The sequence below is a fragment of the Amphiura filiformis genome, chromosome 13 (genome assembly GCF_039555335.1).
Source record: "Amphiura filiformis chromosome 13, Afil_fr2py, whole genome shotgun sequence".
Lineage (NCBI taxonomy): Eukaryota > Metazoa > Echinodermata > Ophiuroidea > Amphilepidida > Amphiuridae > Amphiura > Amphiura filiformis.
The window spans coordinates 22,723,984-22,747,253 of record NC_092640.1 but is presented as its reverse complement, the minus strand read 5'-3'; the positions used below and the strand labels follow the sequence as shown (position 1 = coordinate 22,747,253).

The 23,270-nt window shown below is 37.2% G+C and overlaps 3 protein-coding genes across 3 annotated transcripts; all 3 read right to left on the bottom strand.

The window, feature by feature from the left end:
* Positions 1 to 13,015: 13,015 nt before the first annotated feature.
* On the bottom strand, positions 13,016 to 13,948 carry LOC140167497 (uncharacterized). The gene has a single exon (XM_072190803.1). The coding sequence runs from the start codon at positions 13,946 to 13,948 to the stop codon at positions 13,016 to 13,018; it is 933 nt and encodes a 310-aa protein (XP_072046904.1).
* A 4,793-nt stretch (positions 13,949 to 18,741) lies between these two features.
* Positions 18,742 to 19,842, bottom strand: LOC140167496 (histamine H2 receptor-like). Its single transcript, XM_072190802.1, has one exon. It carries the CDS (start codon positions 19,840 to 19,842, stop codon positions 18,742 to 18,744), a length of 1,101 nt encoding a protein of 366 aa, XP_072046903.1.
* Positions 19,843 to 22,017: 2,175 nt separating this feature from the next.
* On the bottom strand, positions 22,018 to 23,118 carry LOC140167495 (rhodopsin, GQ-coupled-like). The gene has a single exon (XM_072190801.1). The coding sequence runs from the start codon at positions 23,116 to 23,118 to the stop codon at positions 22,018 to 22,020; it is 1,101 nt and encodes a 366-aa protein (XP_072046902.1).
* Between the last annotated feature and the right edge of the window lie 152 nt (positions 23,119 to 23,270).

The following is a 23,270-nucleotide window of genomic DNA, read 5'->3' as shown; positions in this document are numbered from 1 at the left end:
AAATGTGTGGCACATAGCCTTCTTGAACCCACTTTTCAACTCTCCTTTTTTTGGGTTGGCCCTTTTCTATTTTTTTACTTTGGGCGCTCTTTGTGCAATTAGGATTTCAGGGCATTAGTCTACTTATTTGCCTTCGAGAAGTCCGTTGCCCCTAAAATATTGTCAACAACGATCACCATCTTGGGATCTATACGAGTATACTGATAATATATTTCGTATATGGAATTGCATTTATTGACGTGTACAGATTCCTCTCTCCTCCTCCCCTTCTCTCTCCTCCCTCCTCTCTCTCTCTCTCTCTCTCTCTCTCTCTCTCTCTCTCTCTCTCTCTCTCTCTCTCTCTCTCTCTCTCTCTCTCTCTCTCTCTCTCTCTCTCTCTCTCTCTCTCTCTCTCTCTCTCTCTCTCCCTCTCTCTCTCTTTCCTCTCCCTGCTTTCTCTCTTTTCCCCAGGAGCGGTTTGGGTGGGGGCCCAAAAGGAGACACTTTTGGGCAGGTTATCAATTTTGAGGTTTTTACATATCTTAAATATAGAGATATTTTGCTCCACAGCGCCGTTTTTCCCAATGAAATCAGACATTCCTAAGCGAAGTTATTGAGTTCCTAAGTTATGGTATTATAAAATTGGAAATTGAGATATCGGCCTTTGAAAATATTATTGTCAATGTTAACAGTAGGAATTATCTTGAAAAATGTCTCAAAAAATAGAAGATGCCAGTTATATTCCGGTCTGAAACTATCAGACAATATTTTAAACATTAATAACATCACAAATTTGCAACAAACTTAAATTGTGAAAAAATCACCCCCGGGAAGATTTTTGGCCTTTTCTTCATTTACGATCCTGCCCAAAAGTGTCTCCTTTTGACATGACACGTCACATATCTGGCCCAGAACTTCCAGTACTCCACATACATTCCTCCGAACAACTCTTCGGCTCATCCACAAGTCGACGCATCAGACTATGTAATTCGGAAATTTAGATATTATTAAGGCTAATTAAGATAATTTGGCTATTGCAGATAATGTGAATATTATAAAGACTATTATTATTATTTGGATATTATTAAGGGTATTATGGATATTAAGATAATTTGGATATTATTATAGCTAATTTGAATATTGTTGTGGCTAACTAGAATAATTTCAGATAATTAGGATATTATTAAGGATATTCAGATAATTGGGATATTAGTATGTATAATGTGGATATTATTATGACTAATAAGGATAATTTGGATATTTCAGATAATTTGGATATTCTACTTCTACAAAATACTCAACAATATTCCAGATATTTTGATATTTTAGTTAATTTGGATAATCTTATGGCATTAAGATAATTTTAACATTTCCGATAATTTGGATATTATTAAGGCTATTATGGATATTCAGATAATTTATAACATAATGTAGCATAGGTGTTCCTTGTGTAGCATCTGGGTGGAAATTGATCCAGCTGTGTTTCTATATAGGAGTATTTTGTTTGCATAATATCTTCTGTTTGTTGAATATATTTGGTATGCCTATAGCATAATACAGTATAACCATTTTTTGAAGGAAAAGTGTTGAGATATGATATGCATGTATACAGTGGCGTAAGTAGACATTTGGATTTGGGGTGGGGGGGGGGCAAGCGAGGGAAAATATAATAAATGAGGGGGCAGGCATTGTTCATGCTGTTTTGGTTTGTAAGCGCATCAACACCCTCGTCGCACTAGGCAACACACAGGGGGGTATCTGAGGAGTCTTGGGATATACTTGGAATGTGTCCCCGGAACAGTGGCGTAGATTTCTTTTTGACATGGGAGGGATGGGGTTGGAAAAATTGTCTTGAAGTATATCAGCATTTTTGAAAACAATAATTGTGCTTGATCTTTCATTACATAACTTACGCGGTTAAAAAAATACTGTGGGTGTTCATTCCTCGTACATCGCCGAAATTCAGTAAAAATGCACAATACAAAATGCCCTTTTTAAAATAACGATAGTAATTGTTTTAATGTGTCATTTTATCGATATAATTCTGCAAACACAAATTTTAACAATATCGGGATATACCAAAATGAAATATGGAGGCGTTTAGTGATTATGCACTGTCATTTTTAAAGGAGTTCCTTTTTACAAAGAAACGGCTCATTAAAAAAAATATATTATTTAAATAAAATGTCGGAATCTCTAAAAGGTTGAGAAAAGGTTTGTTTCTTGTAACATTACAAAATTCTGATAAATATTGGTGAAATTTAATGGACACCCAGATAAGTGTTCACGTATTCAATATCTGTGATGCAAGTAGAATTTTGTCATTATTATAATGTACCCTTGGAATCAAAAAGTTATTCATAATACAGACTCTATTAAATTTCTTGAATTTCAGAATTTGATAAAGAAACAATATTTAAGAATTGGGTTTCATGATGATACATAAAGCTTAATAAAAAAAAGGTATTCACGTGTATTTATTTGCCTTTGTTATATATTTGTATATATCTAAATATACAATTCAAACTTTATCTTGTGTAAACTCCAAAATTATAAATCATATTCTTGTTTTGGCAGTAAAACTACTTTAACCCTAGAACTACTGAGCCATATTTTATAACACAAACTTGGGGGGGAGGGGGAGGGGGGGGTGCGATCCACCTTAATTTTCAATTATAAACGTCATATACCGTTATATTTGGTACTAATATATAGCTATGAGTCCGCTATATCCGGTGATACCAAACTAAATACAAACATTCCCCACATAATGTCGCTATGACGTCATGATGTGAGGGCACCCATGCAAATTTGGGAAATTCTGGCTGTGTACAAAAGTATAGGCAAAATTGATTTTCGGCTAAAAAATTCTGCAGAAATGCAGTTTTCACCAAATTTTCTGCTAAATATAAAAGGAAATTACCAGTAGCTCTTGAAATAAATTCACAAGAGCGAAATGAAAATCATTGGGTCCTCACCAACCTTCCCCTCTTCCATGGTCATCTTTGATGGCCGGTCCTACCAAAATGAGCGCAAAGGATGTATCTACGATTAGCTAAGGTCGTTTGGGCGTAAACGTGTGCGTTTTTTTTATGACGGATAAAAAATCTTGGGGTTTGTACACTTCCCCCCCTCGTAGTTCTAGGGTTAAGGTATCGTATCGTTTATTTCCACCAATACATCCATGCATATTTGAAAGCATCTCTTGTGAATGCATCGCTTCAATATTTTAGAATATTCTCTAACTTCAACATCTCAGAAGTCACAGGTACGGTATAAGCTTAGAATGCCTATATCCCGGGGGGGGGGGCACTCCAACTTTGGAGGTGACGCGTATGTAGGGCTGTTAAGACCCCCTTTTTCAGCATCGCTGTCACCCAAAGACCCCATATTATTTTACGAATCCTGTCAGTTTCACATTTCTGATCTTAGGAAGTGTAACCAATAATGTCATATATTCGCTCAACCCAACATACTGCAGTTACTGTCCGTTTTCCTATACACAATACACAGTGCTCTCACCATTGACGCGTGACCTCCACAAATGATGTATGTTGGGAGAATGGACACTTGCCTAGTTAACATCACTGTGTGAAAAATAACCAGCCAATATTTTATTTATTCTCCAAAACTTCTAGCAAATATATTTCTCTAACATGACCTAAAATTACAGCTAGGTTAGATGTTCAGAAATGGTCGCACTTTTGTAAAATATGAGTGAGGGCAAGGCATAGCTAGCCAACTCCCCGTGTTAATTGAATGGAGATTTGACCGAAAATATTGGTATCGGACCGCTCACTTCTGAAGGATGCCACAAAAAACGGTAAAAGCTACATTTAAATTATTCTAAATAGGTTCTAGAAAATAGAGTTTTGTAACATGTCCTAAATTTTTAGCTAATTTAGATGTTTGGAGAGGGTCGCACTTTTGTGTTTTAGGAAGGATATGTAAACGACAGATAACACCAAAAATATGAAGAAATTATTTCCAAACCGTGTTAAGTCAACAATCATTATGTTGCTCATTTTGAAGAATGCTGGTTAACAAAAAGCAGGTCTTTGTCTCATTTCGTGAACAATGGTACACATACCATTGTTTCCTTTCGTTTCCTTTATAATCGGTTACCCAACTGAAGCTATAATACCAGCATTATTGCGATGTCGCACATTGAAAACAGACACTCGTGCACAACCAGAGAAGATCTGATTTAATCAGTTGAGCTGCTTCAATGAGTGTTATCTTGGTTTAATAGCTTTTAATGGGGTTTAAGTCCTGCAAAGGTCGAGATGAATTCTACTGTAGACATGACTGCATCATGATTTGTTTGATTTTTCTCATCATATGCCTGCCGTATCGCAAGGATTTCAAGTGTGGGGTGGTATGAAAGTGAGTGTAAACTTTCAGAAGAATAGTTTTACGAAATCCATGGAGACAACTCTAGCGAATTAATTTTCTTAAGATGAATGCTGATCAGATTAACCACCGATGACGTCACGGACATTCCATCTAATTCAAGTTTTTCAAGATTAGGCAGTGCCTGTATCATCATCTCAAAATTTTTTGTCGAATAGTTCACCCATCGCAAGGTCAACATTCTCAGATGTGTCAAGTGAGCGATTGATGGTAAAAGATTGTAACCATAGATCTCAATATATCGTACATAAATACAACCCGGGTTATCACGAAGCTCACCGGTGAGTTTGAAGCATGTTAATGATGTCATTAGCGTAAGAATGAAAGAGCACCAAAAGGAATCGGATAAGTTAGTGACAAGAAAATTTACCCGAGCGGTAAGGAAGGACTCGGTTGAGGAAATAAACAAATCGGCAATTACAGACCATGTTTCACAGCAGAACCATGTGATTAATTGGGAAGGGGCCAAAGTACGGTGTACCATCTCCGCCAATTTCCCTTTTTTTTTAATTTCCCCTTTTTTTTTTAATTCCCCTTTTTTTTTTTAATTTCCTCTTTTTTTTTTAATTTCCTCTTTTTTTTTAATTTCCCCTTTTTTTTTAATTTCCCTTTTTTAATTTCCCTTTTTTTTTTAATTTCCACTTTTTTTAAATTTCCTTTTTTTTTAATTTCCTTTTTTAATTTCCCCTTTTTTTTTTTAAATTTATTTTTTTTTTTAATTTTCTCCTTTTTTTTTTAATTTCCCCTTTTTTTTAATTTCCCTTTTTTTATTTCCCCTTTTTTTAATTTCTCTTTTTTTTTTTTTTATTTTCCCTCTTTTTTTTAATTCCCCCTTTTATTTTCTCACAAAGCAGAATCTTGGCCGAGACAAAATCCGGTCGTATGCAAATGCCGCGTGCAAATACAGACAGGTACCTGAACTCATTTGTTCCTCAAGCTATTTTTTATCATAACTCAAAGTACCGTCGTTAATTTATGTTTTCATTCCATTTCTAGGGAGTGCCCTTGAATTTCATTTTGCTCATAATACCTGTTTTTGTATAATGCTTGTTCTCTAATATATTGTAGTTTTATGATCTCATATGTGCATGTAATTTCCAGAAATGGATTAATAAAGTTTAACTTGACTTGACTTGACTTGACGGCATATTCGTACTATTTAATAGAGCTATTTTATGACTATTAGGCCTTTTTATTTTTGCATTTTTCTCACAAACTAATAAGACACTGGTAAGGAACTGCATTGGCTTCCTGTGTTCCAATGAATTGTTGTTTAACTTATGTTGATTGTATATAAATGTAATAATGATAGGCTCCGTCATATTTATCTGAACTTCTTTCAAATTATGTTCCCACTCGTAGGCCTACTCTTCGATCTGGAAACATGCAACTTCTTCAAGAAACCAAATAAGAGCACATGAGTCATTTGAAATTGCAGCTCCACGTCATGGAATGAATTGCCTATATATTTTAGAACTGCTAAAAATGTAACTATGTTTAAAAAGATGTTAAAAACTCATCTTATGTCGGGGTTTGCTCAGGGAAATTTGAAAATGCCACCAAATAGTGAAAAACTGTATAAAATGTCTAACTTTTGTGTTGATTTGTAAAATAAAACAAAGAAAAGTGATTATTTAGCAGTAATCAACCATTAAACAATCAATTCTAGCATTAATTTTAGGCCTACGATCCAAGATTCTGGCCATAGGCCTAGTGCTTTACAGTGGACACGGAAAATCACGGAATCGTCCAATTTGCAAGACGGATTTTAGATTTTGTAACACCATGAACACGGAGAAATTGTGGCTTTAGCTATAGGCCGAATAAAGACTTATACAGTGGAAGGGTCTAAATATTTAATATATTATTAACAATTATTATTCTTATCTAATTCAAATTAGGCCTTCTTTAATATAAGCCTCGTGATCACTCTATTGGATTCGGATTGTTTTACTAGGTTTGGATTTAATTTTTGTCTTCACTATAGGCCAAGATATAAAAAGAGAAAGCTATGCGAGCGCTATCCATGTTGGACAGCTGTGTTGAAATATAAAGTACGGACGAAGCCTTGACTAAGGCTATATGCTCCCCGCGGTATACTAACATGAATCCACTAGCTGCAACATTATACGCACATCAAAAAAATATCGGGAAATTAAAAAAAAAGGAAATTAAAAAAAGGGGAAATTAAAAAGGGGAAATTATTTCGCAAAAAAAAATGCATATTCATCAAAAAATTAAACTCTGTCCGATCGGGCCCAAATTTGGTGGGTGGCATCCTTGATACAAGGGGAATATAATGCGCGAAATAAAATCGAGGTCAACCAAGGTCAAAGGTCATTACGGAGGGGTCAAATTTCAAACTTTGTCCGATCGGGCTCAAATTTGGTGGGTGGAATCCTTGATACGAGGGGAATATATTCCCGAAATAAAATTGAGGTCAAGCGAGGTCAAAGGTCATTATGGAGGGGTCAAATTTCAAACTTTGTCCGATCGGGCTCAAACTTGGTGGGTGGAATCCTTGATATGAGGGGAACACGTAAAACTTAAAATCGAGGTCATCCGAGGTCAAAGGTCATCCAGGAGCTACATTTTAAACTTAATCCCTAAGCTTCCCTGGGTGGGCGCTTTATATTGGGACATGGGCGCTTATTGGAATGAATACGGTTGTTATCAATTAATTTATTAAATGAAAACGATTAAATAAAGAAATAAATATAAATAAAATAAATCATTAATTGATCAATAAATTAATAAATAAAAGAATTCATTGATTGATAAATAAACACATAAATAAGCAAATAATCAATTACCGGTAATTGTTAAATAAATACATAAACAAACAAATAAATCAAGGCAGAGAATTTTATTTCAATTTTATAATTATATACGCCAAAATATTTTCTGAATTTAGTCAAAATTAACACTCTATTGATGGTAAAAATTTTATGAAAATTTTACGTAGGTCCTAGACTATGCCATAGTCGATTTTTGATAAATAAAACATGTTATTAATCATGATGAAAGCATTCAGTTGAACTCGAAATTATACTGATATTTATTACATCAAACTACTAGTATAAAATGGTTATGAAAAAGTTTATATAATTATGATAGTGACAGTAAAGGTAAAGTAAAGTATACGTAGGCTTATATTATTGAATGCAACATCATGTCATTATATAAGCACTTCAATAACTGGAAGAAACTTTGGGGGACCTACGTGTAATTATCCTATAAATTGCGAAAATCCAGACCATGTATGCACGAAAAATGGCAGGTTCTATAATGTATATATAGGAGTATTATAGCACGTGCAGCCGGTGCGGCCTAGCGAGTTCAAATCGATAATGCATGTATAATAATTGCCCATTTATCATGTATATTATTGTCGGATTTCTCAACAATTGAGCGCTATTAATACACATTAATGTTTTTAACAAATAAAATTCCAAAATATGGTACATTTTCTCCCGCATTTTCTGCCTTTGCTTGTCACGTGGTAGGCCTATGTTGAAGTTGCGACCATATGTTCAAATAATTTTCAAAAGCATAACAATATGACAAGTGGCCGACTGGTCTAAGGCGCTAGGCCCACAGAGTATCCACAGCCCTGCGCCGTGAGTTCGAACAAAGGTGAAATTCAAAAATAAAAGGGAAATTCAAAAAAAAAAAAGGTGAAATTCAAAAAAAAAAAAAAAAGGGAAATTCAAAAAAAAAAAGGAAATTCAAAAAAAAAGGGAAATTAAAAAAAAGGAAATTCAAAAAAAAAGGGGAAATTAAAAAAAAGGGGAATTAAAAAAAAGGAAATTCAAAAAAAGAGGGGAAATTCAAAAAAAAAAGGAAATTCAAAAAAAAGGAAATTCAAAAAAAAAAGGAAATTCCAAAAAAAGGAAATTCAAAAAAAAGGAAATTCAAAAAAAAAAAGGAAATTCCAAAAAAAGGAAATTAAAAAAAGGGGGAATTAAAAAAAAAAAGTGAAATTAAAAAAAAGGGAAATTAAAAAAAAGGAAATTAAAAAAAGGGACATTAAAAAGGAAATTGGCGGAGATGGTACACCGTACCAAAGTCGTCGATAAAGACTCATGTAAACAAACACGGTGGATCAGAGAGGCCATGTGGATCAGAAAGCGGGGGGGGGGACAACGTCATCAATCGCAATGAAGGGACTTATTCTTTGAGTCATGTATACGATCAGCTACTGCAAACAACTACACACCCTGGGGATGAGAGTAGGAGGACCAGAGGTGGTGCAGCGGCTGTATCGGCGCATTACTGATGAAATCTTCCGCACGGAAGATGAAACGTCTAAAACGTGAGTAAATCTTTGGACTTGAACAACATAATCTGATATTTAATCCGGGTATTTAATACAATCGTGTAAAAAATATTGAGGGCGTCCTCCTCAGCAAATGGAATATGGATTTGAGTTCATGTTTTATAATTTTACATTGACAAATGCTTGCAATGCTGGTCATTTTTGTGTGTGGCACATGCACAACTAACCTGGTGGGAAATATCGTTACCACCAATGACATACTAGGAAATTCTCAAGAATTTTCATATTGAAAGCTAGATTGAAAAATGTGTGCTAAATACGTAACAAAGGGATCAATGGAAATTACATCCACCTAGTTTCGCAACAATCTATATTTAGACGACCTTAAGAACGTTTGCTGCCCAAGGATGATGATAACCAATTCATGCCAAACCAAATATCTAATATCAGTAATTGTTAACTTTGATATGACTTTGATGGTTTTGATGTTTAATTGTGATTATGTTATATTATGACACGACTTTGAACATTCTGACAATCCAACAATATATAATTAGTCGACCTCAGATGACCTTTAACAATCTATACTTAATTCCCCTCGGATGACTTTGACCTGACCCAGGCGGTATAGGACACGCGACACGTGACGTTCGAGGCAGGCGAAAATACAAGGCTAACAGCCCCATTCAAAATAGACGGTTAGCAGTTATAAATTGAAAAACAACATACCAGGGGGTATCCAAAAGTTTTTGACATCACCCAGAAGTGAAAGAGCTATACCAATGAAATTTTGTCAGTGTAATCACTGGTCCTTATGTACATTATGGTCCAAAAATGGTCTCATAAGTATGTTTACTTTCTTCACAGGTGGCGCTAGATGGGAAGTAGGCACATAACCTTTTCATGATAAGATTCTCCACTTTCTTGAGGTTTTTCACTGTGGCCGCATCATCCGTAAGTGATGGACGTCCACTTCTTGGCTCATCTGTGAGGGACATGTGGCCAGTTTGGAAATTCCTTTTTCAAAAAGCAATAGTGCCATATGATGGGCAATCATCACCGTAGATTGCTTTCATTTCATCATAGATTTTCTGAGCATTGTAGGCCTAGCCCTTCAAATGCATGAACTTAATCACGCTGCATGCCTCAATTTTCACCATCTTGCAGGTTATGCGCCTACTGCCCATCTAGCGCCACCTGTAAAAAAAGTAAACATACTTATGAGACCATTTTTGGAACATAATGTACATAAGGACCAGTGATTACACTGACAAAATTTCATCGGTATAGCTCTTTCACTTCTGGGCGATGTCAAAAACTTTTGGATACCCCCTCGTATTTACAGTGGGGTACTTTGTCGTACCGAAGCGGTTTTAGAGTAAGATAATTTTGCTTTGACACCACATAACAAATTTAGAATTGTTTGTGAAGATTTCATGATTTGATGATTATGTGTTAATCCAATCAGGTGGTGGTTGCATTGCATTCTCTAAATTCAGTAAATTTTCATCGTCAACCGTGTAATTGAATGGGATTATTTTGAAAATTTTTAAAACACTTGAAATATCACAAACAAATAGGCCTATGTTAATAAATAATATAAATACAAGCCAAAACCGTTGGGGTTCGATAATGAACCCCACAAAACTAACCAAGTATATGGAAAATGCCATACGGCCGGGTGGTTTCACAAGTTGCCAGCTCGATCATCCTGAATCCAATGGCGACGTCAAAAATGGCGATATCACATCCGCCGCCACCTGACCTCAGTGACCTGACCTTCAACATTTTCGCGCTCACACCCATCATGTCCACAACAATTTAACTCTTACAACTACCTGTTAACTCTATAATTCATAACTCTAAACTTCTGTCTGTTTGCCTTTTCTGTCTTTTACCATTCAGTACAAATTTTATTTTTTTAATAGGCTAAAACTTAAAAAATATGGCTCCGGATCCTGCAGACCTGTACCTGCACAAGGTCTTCAGAAGAAAGTCATGCATATGCAAAATGAAGCAAATTTCTACTGCCAACTTGGTAAAATACATACTCGGGGCCAATCTCGTACATCATAGCACCCAGTTTTGGTTTGTGGCTTCGAAATATTGCAATTAAACATTAGTTCTTTCAAATATGAAACGCAAAAACCCAAATCTAGCACAATCGATTATTATATTTATAAAGATATAGGCCTAGTAAACTTTCCATGGCAGAGATTGGACCCAAGATAAATGGCACCTAAATTAAGTGTCAATTCAGGGTTAACCCCCCATTGGCGGGAAAAAAATAATAAGATAACAATGACGATGTTAATGATGATGATAGCAATTATTCGTATTAAGCATTAAGCGTTTATTTGCTCATTTTAGGAAAGAAAGAACAGTTTACCAACCCAAAGTGTTACAATTAAACAAGACAACATATAAACGCAAATCCCGACCGGCGCAAATGTCTACACAAATATTATGCAAGTACACAAGTGAATGAGATCATTACTGATGCTTTTAATAAGCATCAAATCAAACATTAAACATCAAGCATCAAACATTAAGCATCAAACGATTAAAATCGTTTCCCCAGTATAATATAAGCGAAGTAGGTAATGGGGCTACGTAGGCCCAATACCTACTTTGCTCATTTTAGCTTAATTTTCTTGGATGATTTAATCGCTAAATATCAGTAAATGGATCGGGAGGATGTGATGATGATGTTCGCTCAGTGTGTCAACAGAGAAGAACAGGAGCTCATGTACTCGCTTAAAATAAAGACCTTAATTAATGCTATATGCATGCATGATTTAGGAAAATTGTCATAAATTTTTTATCATTTTCGTTTCGCAAGAATTGTAATCAAATTCGTCAGTGATAGATTCTAAAAGGGTTCCAACATTTTCACAATCATGATAACGGGAAAAGGGAATATTTTCAGCAACATTCATTTCTCAGTGACGGAAATCCTGAATTTTTAAAGCTCCTGCATAAGGGGATGTGCCTGCCTGATTTGAAAATACTACCAATTTGCCAACATGAGACCAGTGAAATTACTGTAGGTAATTTGTAGCCCTTAATTTTACTTACACAGACTTGTGTAAATAGTTTTTTTGCCAAATTCCAAGACTGGTCTGGAATGAGTCTGCATAAACCGCACGAGCTAAATATTTAGTGGGGTGTGTCGGGAGATGGTGTAAAATAATTGAATACATGAATCCAAAACCCACCCAAGTCCATGGGAAGTGATTTTGAGAAAAAAACCTGTGTATCATTTTAATTCCTTCAGTTAGATTTACCTGGTCAATATGGTAAGTTGTACGTGTTAAACTGTATTAGGTATGACGATTAGCATTTCAGGGACTTCGTGGGGTTCATTTTAAATTCTGGACTTGGGTGGTTATTTGAATCATATACAAAGACAATAATGTTGGAATGAGATTACCACTAGTAAGATAATACAAAATAAAGCACACAGTTATGTATAATGTTGATAAGCATTCTGCCATGTAATATAAACCACACACTTTCCTTGATTAAACCCATTTTTTTTCAAAAGTCACTCTCCAGCAATGAATGTGTTACAAGTGAACTTTTATACATACTGGATTTCAATCAATGTGTTACAAGACTCAAATCATGGACTTGGGTTGATTCTTTCATACATGTTATTTTTCACATGCTCAATAGACACAGAGGATGAATTTGAGTTGTTCTTTCATACATATGACAGGCCTATGTATAGCAACACTTTCCCATGCTTAACTCAATTTGGCCAAAGTATGGACTTTGGTGGCTTTTGTATTCATATATTCAATTGTTTGATAGGAAATGTGCTTTCCATAAGTTCACATTATGATGCTCATAATGTAGCAAATTTGCCTAAAATGATGGATTTAAGGAGAGAAGGCTGAATTTGAGCTTTGAGGGGGGGGGGCACAATTTCGGACTTTATCCAACATTTAATTAAACATTTTGCTAGGCAAATCCAATAAAAAAGAAACTCACTTCTTTAGCTTTCGCCATCTGGGCTGATGGCTTGATCACAAGTGTCTTGGTCCACTGCTTTTCCCGCGAAACGGTTTGTTGACATTTCCCGGAAGTGAAGTTGTTTTTGTTTTGAGCAGTGGATCGTATACGTGATCGAGAGAGACGAAAACTTCGTTGCGGTTGATTGCTTTGGCCCCCTTTTTGCGGATTTGGATGGCTTCCCTTATTCTTCTGGTGAGTACTTTTGCCCCTTCCCATTCAATGACGTGGTTTTCCTGAGCGATGTGATCAGTAATGGCTGATTTGTGTTGTTCAGAAGTTGATTCTTTTCGGTTTGCTCTTGTGAATTTTCTTTCGGCTATTGTTTCAGAGTCTTTCTTGTGTTCTTTGAGTCTTGTCCCAAACTGCAAACTGTCTTCCTGTCTCCCCTATGTAGGACTTGTCACACCCTTTACACGGGATATTGTAGACAACGTCACTTGTCTGCTCTATGTCCTTCTTGTCCTTAGGGTGGACTAAAAGGCTTTTTAGCGTGTTGGTAGGCCGCATCGCTGTGGAGATGTTATGTTTTTTAAATATTCTTTGCAGCCTCTCTGCCACGCCTTCCACGTAGGGTATGACCACCATTCCTTTTGATGGTATGTCGTCCTTCTTTTTCTCTCTCGCTTTCGGTTGCTTGTCCTTCATTTGCTGTTTAACTCTATCCAAAGACCATTTTGGATCCTCTTTCTTGTCTTCTTCCTCTGTCACGATGTTATCCATCCTATCCATAAGAGTCCGGATGACCCCAAGTTTTTGGTGAAGGGGGTGCTGCGACTGAAAATTCAGATACTGGTCCGTATGCGTTTTCTTTCGATAAACCAGCAGCTTCAAGGACCCGTCTTCTTTGCGGACGATTAATGTGTCCAGAAAAGGGATTTTACCTTGGTCCTCCTCTTCAAATGTGAATTTAATATTCCCTGTCGGGTCGACGGAATTTAAATGGTCAGTGAGCTTTTGAGTGCTATCCTTCTGTATGATCTCCAGCACATCATCAACATATCTTCTCCAGATCTTTGGTTTACAATCAAGGGGCGCTGTGGCAACTGCTTCTTTCTCTAACCACTCCATGAATAAATTGGCGACGATAGCACTGACTGGGCTGCCCATAGCAGCTCCGAAAATCTGGCGGTAGATCTGTCTCCGAAAACTGAAATATGTTGTGGTGAGAACGAAGCTGAGAAGTTGGATGATGTCTTCAGCATTCAATTTGGTTCTGTCCTTAAGAGTGTTGTCACTTTCAAGCCTGGCTTTAATCATGTGACGTCCAGTGATTTGTCAATTGGGGTGTTCGTGAAGAGCGATACGACGTCATGGGAGTTCAAAATATCACCATCGTCTATCATCACGGCTGTCATCTCTTCTGCTAAGGCTTTGGAATTTACCACATGATGTTCAGAGGTACCGACTAAAGGTGCAAGTATTTCTGCGAGGGCTTTTGATGTCTGATACGCAATAGAGCCGGTGTAGTCAACTATTGGTCTGATAGGATTACCAGGTTTGTGTATTTTGGTAGTGCAATACATCCTGGGGGTATTCTCTGCTGTTGGGTAAAGCAACCTGTATTGCCCCTCATTAATTTTGTCCTCAGTCTTAAGCCTTTTCAGAATCTCGACAAGCTTTCTTTTGTAAGAGGGAGTGGGGTCTTTACTCAGCTTCTCGTATGTATGTTGATCGCTAAGCATCTCTTTAACCTTACTTTCATATTCACTTGCGGATTGGAGTTTCGCCGTTTCGCGGGAAAAAGCAGTGGACCAAGACACTTGTGATCAAGCCATCAGCCCAGATGGCGAAAGCTAAAGAAGTGAGTTTCTTTTTATTGGATTTGCCTAGCAAAATGTTTAATTATTTAATCTACAATCCTACAAAATGCATCTATTTACTTTATCCAACATTGTTCTGTTATTATCAAATTTATAGGGATTTGAGGTGATATTTCTTAAACTTCGTCAGCAATTGGCATTCATCACAGCTGAATACACTTGCTATGTACCAATTTTTTTTTAACATGGGATGAGCTTAAAATATGGCTCTAAAATGTGGTACGTACTCAGAATGTTAGAATGGCCCCTCTGGTGTCAAATGTTATAAACTTACGGTACAAAAACAACTGCGCGAATTCCTGGTTGTCCAGTGAACTCACGCTATTTCTTTGTGTAGAGTAATGTTCTAACATTTGGACCCAGTGGGCCATTCAAACTGTCTAAGTGCGTAACACTTTTAAGAGCCATATTTTTAAAGCTCCTCCCACTTTCATAACTTGTAGATTACAAGTGCATTTCATTTCTGGCGAAATTTCTAGCGAGATTTTCTTGACTACTTTGCACCATAAACCAGGCAGTGTCCATACGCTATTGTGTTTATGCTAATGTAATTACGTAATCAAGTATTCAGCATCGCTAATACATATTTGATTTGAAAGACAAAAGTACAAACTTGTATTTAGCGTAAGTAACAGTCATCCAAGTCATGCATGGGTGGAGATACACCATAGTTGCGGGAACTTATTGACCAGCCCTCGTAACAAGTGCAATTCAGTTCTGGTGAACACTTATTGGTATTTAGGTTCAGTAAATAAGACCTCAAACTTCAATCAATTTGATAATATCAGAAATTCAGAAATTTTACCCCCACAAAAATCAAATTCAGTCTCCTTAAAACCACCATTTTAGGCTAATTCACTACAGTATGAGCGCTATAATGTAATCTCCCGACACATTACATACCAGTCTGAGAATTTTGCACAAAAAATATTCCATATTAAATGTCAAGTCTGTACTATATTGCCATTTTAGCATTTTAATGAATTACCAATTAAAAACATAAAAGTAGACATGTTGTCTGTGAAGTGATGGTTGTCATGATTACAAATTCCTTTTAAGGTTCAACTCGCCCAAATATGTTTGGCATCTTTTTCATTATTGATTTTAAATATCATGGGACGAGAACGATATCCCTTAAATCTGCCAAATCATGAATGAAAACGGAAAAATTTTGGGGTACCTCGTCAATGTATTTTTTGTAAAAATTATGTTATGTAAAAATGCTAATTGATCATGAACATGGCAATGACGTGTGTTGCGTATCCGATAAAGCACAACAATGAGTCACGTGACTCAAACCAGTGTGTAGTCTTTACTATCAAAAGGTGCGTCAACTTTACCAAATTAACAATCATTCAAACAATTCAACCATGCTGAAATCTGAAATACATTTTTTGAATCCGGGTTTTGAATTCCACATTCGTGATGCCGTCATTGTACTCACTATAGTTACAGCCACGTGATCCGAGCTTTGTTCAAGGATCCCAGACTTTCACTTGTTGCGAAACAAGTCTTAGTTATTTTGGATTGGAATAGTATTTTTGGCCGCAGTTTCGATAGAAATTCGTGTATTGCAAAATTATTGAAAATGATGTAATCTTAATTTCTTCACAATATCATCAAAACGTAATTTCAAAAATATCTACCTACGGAAAAAATACTTATCTACGGAAACTCTTGTTATAACATTATTAACTTGCGACAAGTAACTTATGTTGCATCCAAGGAGAAATTTGTCCTATTCAAATGCATTGGAAGACCACCCGCTGTGCTCGCGGTCACATTCCATAATGCTAATATGTCTGCGCCCATGGGTGTCACGTGTCCAGAAAATTTTCTCGTCAAAATTTCCTAATGACGTTCCAAAATGACATAAAAAGGGCATTACAAAATGCAGACATTTTTTATGTTTGTCGTGTTATGAAACGAATTACAGTATCCAAATAGAACAGAACAATGAAGTAGAGTCCGACATGTAATAAAATCCATTTTGGGTGTTACAATTTGATCTAGTACAGACAAGAAGAAGTGAATAAATTTCGATTTTTTTCGACGCGAATTCGCACGGGCAGATTGCCTATTCATTTGTGTGTGGAGAATGCCGTCCAAAAATCTTCTTGCGAAAAAGCGTCTTGCGGCATAATGCGGTATGAATTGCCTGTTTTGGACGGGCAACAGAAGTTCGCGCAACGTCATTTTTCGTCATTGCTATTTCGTGACAGCTGTCAAAGTGTTTTGCTTATGGATACTATTCAACAAACACCTAAATGTTTTTAAAACATGATAATGCATGTGTTTTTGGTTTTAGTTAAAACATTTTGATAACATATCAATGCGGGAACAGAAGATACTGTCTCTAGAAAGCTACTAAAATCATTTAAAAACATCAATTTGTTAATTAATACCGTTCTCGATGGAGGGAGGTGGATGATAGATGTTATATAAACGTGCAGTTGAAGATCCTTGGATGATGCTTACGTCTAGTATACTCAAAGCTCTGGAAATAGAAGTTTCATTGATTGCAACTTTAAATCCTCCATCCCTTCCAATACAACAAGTTACCACAGACCAAGTGACAAACTATAATGAGCTGTGACATCATCACCCAATTTACATAATCGCCGTCCACAGCTAATACAATTGGAGCACCATTGGCCTGTTTGCCAAATATTCATGAGAACCGCATACACTGCCACGAGAGGATGATCATGAATATGAGAATGTATACAGGTTATGCATATGACGTATCATACCGTAAATATGGCAGACTACTCAAATGCATTCAATAAAAGCATGATTGCAATCTGCCGCGACAGTTCGTCTCACAAATATAACAAATCCACTGCCATATACCATCAAATAGGTTGATGACAACATTTAATGGACTGTACTGCACTACTGATTACGGTGAAGGATACTGGTTCAAATGCTTTGTTGGAATATTATGTACATGCTATGCAATATCGACCAGCAAAGCAGAAGGCAAATTGCATCAAGTGACCATTAGTCATGCATGACCAATTTGCATAAAGTGGTGGTTTCCGACCAATATTTATGATTATTGCATGGGACATACAGGAAAAATACCCGAATGATGTCGTTATGGTTCATACTATTGAGTGAGTCTGATATTTGTATGAATAGACTTTAGTAATAATGGTAGCACACAGCCTTCTGTACATGTCAGCGCTGAACGCATGGTACCATGTATTGTCAATGGTATCATCGGGCCTAGAATCACTACGAAACAGTGAAATTATAAATTAAATCAGGTACGTGTGTCAGTTTTTTAAGTTTTTAATATTTTTGGCATGTAATATGAACATATTCAAATCAATATTAATTGTGATATTTTGGCCTAAATACATTTGTTTAGCAAGATACGATGAATGTCTGACGTAGTCAATTCACTACACACGGTGAATGGTAGATGTCCGCAAACTTTTTCTAATGCCAGACCTTCTGGGTAATTGTTCAAAGTCAAAGTCAAAGTTTGGGAGGGTGGAGGAAATTTCAGCTAAAGTGCAATCATCCTTTTCATCACCGGTAAACCAGGATTCCTGAAGAACCATAATATCAACTTCATTTATCAATCATCAAGTGCGGTTACTGCGTTCCAGCTAGCAACAGTAATTTTCCTAAGCGGATTCTCGGTTTCTTTTTTTTCGGTTTCTCAACATTACCACTTATTACATTATGTTGCTTTTTTGGTTGTGATTAATCTGAATAGGAACTATTTTGGAATGGTTCAGTGTTGTCCGGGTCCCTCGTCTGGTGATCGGGCCGAGGACACTGATTTGTGATAATTGCGGTTATATTACGACGTTTGTTTTTCCCTGCGCGACATCCAGGCATTAGTTTTCTAAGCCCAGATACCAAACAGCATGGAGGTGGAATATTGCAAATTGGGAGTCATTGCAATTAACAGTCTAAGTCAAACTTGATATCAATGTCATAATTCGACGCACGATACACGGTTAACGGTTTATACACATGGTAGAAAGTACATAGTAAACGGGCAATAGTGCCTCGAACGTAGCATCCATAACAGTTAGTTTCTTCGATATATGTCCAACATAAAATAAAATAACGAGTTCACAGTGTTCTTGAAGAACTAGAAAAACATCGTGCAGTGAAAATGCATGAAATCAAGTCAATAGAGGGCGATGTGATGAGCAGCCAGACGAGACGAGCGCCACCAAAACAGGAAAAGGTTGTCTTAATATCAGATTATCGGCATCGATAACAAAATATCTGCTTCAGTTTCTCGCGATACTGTTGGAACCGAAGCACATATATGAATGGGTTGACTGTCAAATTGAGTATCGCCATGCTGTTAGCAAAATGATTCACCGGCTTTCCACGGTAGATATAACCACCCAAATTACGCTGAAGAAATAAAAACTGATTTGTAGCCCAGCAAAGAACAAACGCCAAATATACCAACAGAAACGTCTTGCTGACGTTTCGGCTACGACTTGTCGCCTTTTTGTCATCGGCACTAGACTCGCTTAGTTTTCCAGACACCGTAGAAACGCCATTAATACTATCACCTTGTAAAGATTTTACTCTCTTATCTTGTTCGCGAAGCTCCGTATATATTCGCGTGAAGCAGTATCCCATGATCAAGCATGGCACAAAATAATCCCACAAAAACAGAAAAACACCAACTATACCTAAATATGGTTGTGTAAATCGTAGAAACTGACATTTACCATCAAAATATGCATTTTGTGTGGCGGAATTGACAACTTGCATAGTTGGAGCGATGATCCACAGTGCGGCTCCTAACATCATTGCCTTCTTTGGCGTAAAGCATGTACGATACCATATGGCATGAAGTACCGCCATATACCTTTCAATGGCGATCGCTACCAGATTGTAAGTGGAGATGCTAAAGAGAAAATAGAACAACCCATCCCAATGCCAAAACATGCAATATATGTATCCAAGTGCTTGGCTTGTTGGAGATACAAACCAGGTGTACATAAATCTACTGGTGACGGTTCTAGTTACGAAAACGAACGATGTCAGAAAATCTATGAATGCTTGAGAGATGATAAGGAATTTCACTTCGTTGGTCTTCATACTGGTGACGCCGATACACACCGTCAAGTTGCTTAAAACGCCAAGAATACCGACAAGCATTCGCAGAGAAGTGAGGAAGATCGCCGTCGCACTTTTAGAGCCTGCACCAGAATTGGCTACATCGGTATTTTCAGTGCTGTAGAAACTGTTGGTAGCAATTTCGTAATCATGGTCAGTGCTGTCGAAACCGTTGGTAGCAATTTCGTAATCATGGTCAAAGTTTTCTGCTAGAGTGGTGTTCATCATGAATTTCAGTTTGAAGTCGCCAGTTACCTTTGTATGTAGAACTTCAGTTTGAAGTCGCCAATTACTTCTGCAAGAAAAAATATGGATCTAAAAATCAGATTTAAGAGGCTTGGTCCTGGTATTGAGATATAATGATGGTCCTATGCACCTGTTACAAACTTCCAGCCCGCGCGTGAGGGAGCGCATGGAGACAAACAAGGCCATTTTATATCGATACTGATTTCTAGTCACTTTTAATGACAGCATTTTGTTATTATCTAACCCGCGCGTGAGGGAGCGCATGAAGACAAACAAGGCCATTTTATATCGATACTGATTTCTAGTCACTTTTAATGACAGCATTTTGTTATTATCTAATGACAATCAATGTTAACAAATCTTCGCTTCATTGGAGGAAACACATTTATAAGTGCCCTAATGGGATTCGTTACCTGCATAAGCAAGACGTGTCTTTAATACTTACTTTTGGTTTATACATGCAAAAGGCGGGGGCTAGACTGTATGTTTTTGTCATTCTTCGGCGACGGAGTAGGCGACCACAAGATTTCTCCATGCACAGTGATCTTTGGCAAGTGCAGTTATCCCGTTTTAAAATCAAAATCAGTCTGAAGTGTTAGTACTCAATGTCTTGTTTTTCGCCCTCCAGTAGCAATCATAAGTGTTGGTCTCGTCACAGGCGATTTGTGCCAATTCGAGACTAAAGCCTCCAGCATACTTTCCTGCCGCTTGCCGCTGCGGCAAGCGGCAGGGCGTTTCAACCAATGACAAGTCTTTATTGTGTCCGTTTGTCTGCAATGCGCATGCGCCACGCCGCTCAGCGGCAAGCGGCAGGGTAGTATGAAACCAGCATAAGGAGCACAATCTAGCTAGGAACCGAGACTATAGCAATCTGCACGTACATACTAACGCTCGTATAAACGCACAGACCGCGCAGGACATATAATGTAAAAGTCATAGAACACTTGACACTAGTGTTCTCTCTCTGTTTCCAAGATTAGTTATGAAAAGATGTCTGCATATCCATATTAAAATTTGCCTTAAATAGTGTTTCCTTACCTAGCACTACTACAAAAAGGAAACATTGTATTGTTACCTTAATATTTGATTTTGAAAAATAAGACAACATTTTCAAAACTTAGAACACATATGTAACACCTTTTGAACACTTGACACGTGTTCTTATTTCCTTATGTCTTTCTTTGTTTCATTTGAACACTGGTGTTCTTGTAGTTTGAACACTGATGTTCTGAAATATTTTAGAACACTTGTTACAGATGTGTTATGTGTTCAACTGTATCTTACATGTATGAACACGTCTCAGGTGTTCACACTAGTGCTCTCTAAATAAGTTGAACACATGCCATGTGTTAAAAAACCGTTACATTAATGAACGCGTTCCATGTGTTCTGGCCAATTTACAGTAGTAAGGATATCTAATAGTATCAGGATAATAATCACTTTAGTCGGGAAATACGTCAACACAACAGTCCTTATTTGATAAAAGAAATGTGAGACATGTATGTGTATTTAGATGAACATCAAAGCGCTTTACTTGATGTGAACTAGCTGTTAATCTTTCTTTACTGTCAGTCATACGATCCACGTAGGAGGCTGTATAATATCATTATACGCATCGAAGTAGATTTATGTTTGTTTTCGGGCCGAGGACAGCGATTTGTAATAATTGCGGTTATATTACGACGTTTGTTTTTCCCTGCATGACATTCACGCTTAGTTTTCTTAGCCCAGATACCAAAATTGTTGATATTGATCCAGGTATGTCATCATGAATAGTGTCTATCACACGTTCCCGGACGGTGAACAGCATGGAGGTGGAATATTGCAAATTGGGAGGCATTGCAATTAACAGTCTAAGTCAAACTTGATATCAATGTCATAATTCGACGCACGATACACGGTTAACGGTTTATACACATGGTAGAAAGTACATAGTAAACGGGCAATAGTGCCTCGAACGTAGCATCCATAACAGTTAGTTTCTTCGATATATGTCCAACATAAAATAAAATAACGAGTTCACAGTGTTCTTGAAGAACTAGAAAAACATCGTGCAGTGAAAATGCATGAAATCAAGTCAATAGAGGGCGATGTGATGAGCAGCCAGACGAGACGAGCGCCACCAAAACAGGAAAAGGTTGTCTTAATATCAGATTATCGGCATCGATAACAAAATATCTGCTTCAGTTTCTCGCGATACTGTTGAAACCGAAGCACATATATGAATGGGTTGACTGTCAAATTGAGTATCGCCATGCTGTTAGCAAAATGATTCTCCGGCTTTCCACGGTAGATATAACCACCCAAATTACGCTGAAGAAATAAAAACTGATTTGTAGCCCAGCAAAGAACAAACGCCAAATATACCAACAGAAACGTCTTGCTGACGTTTCGGCTACGACTTGTCGCCTTTTTGTCATCGGCACTAGACTCGCTTAGTTTTCCAGACACCGTAGAAACGCCATTAATACTATCACCTTGTAAAGATTTTACTCTCTTATCTTGTTCTCGAAGCTCCGTATTTATTCGCGTGAAGCAGTATCCCATGATCAAACATGGCAAAAAATAATCCCACAAAAACAGAAAAACACCAACTATACCTAAATACGGTTGTGTAAATCGTAGAAACTGACATTTGCCGTCGAAGTATGCTGTCTGTTTGGTGCAGTAAACAATCTGCATAGTTGGAGCGATGATCCACAGTGCAGCTCCTAACAGCATTGCCTTCTTTTTCGTAAAAACTGTGCGATACCATATAGCATGATTAACTGCCATATACCTTTCAATGGCGATCGCTACCAGATTGTAAGTGGAGATGCTAAATAGAAAAAAGAGCAACCCATCCCAATGCCAAAACATGCAATATATGTATCCAAGTGCTTGGCTTGTTGGAGACACAAACCAGGTGTACATAAATCTACTGGTGACGGTTCTAGTTACGAAAACGAACGATGTCAGAAAATCTATGAATGCTTGAGAGATGATAAGGAATTTCACTTCGTTGGTCTTCATACTGGTGACGACGATACACACGGTCAAGTTGCTTAAGACGCCGAGAACACCGACAAGCATTCGCAGAGAAGTGAGGAAGATCGCCGTCGCACTTTCAGAGCCTGCACCAGAATTGGCTACATCGGTCTTTTCAGAGCTGTAGAAACTGTTGGTAGCAATTTCGTAATCATGGTCAGTGCTGTCGAAACCGTTGGTAGCAATTTCGTAATCATGGTCAAAGTTTTCTGCTAGAGTGGTGTTCATCATGAATTTTAGTTTGAGGTCGCCAGTTACCTTTGTAAGTAGAACTTTAGTTTGAAGTCGCCAATTCAGTACTTCTGCAAGAAAAATATGGATCTAAAAATCAGATTTAAGAGGCTTGGCCCTGGTATTGAGATATAATGATCATCCTATGC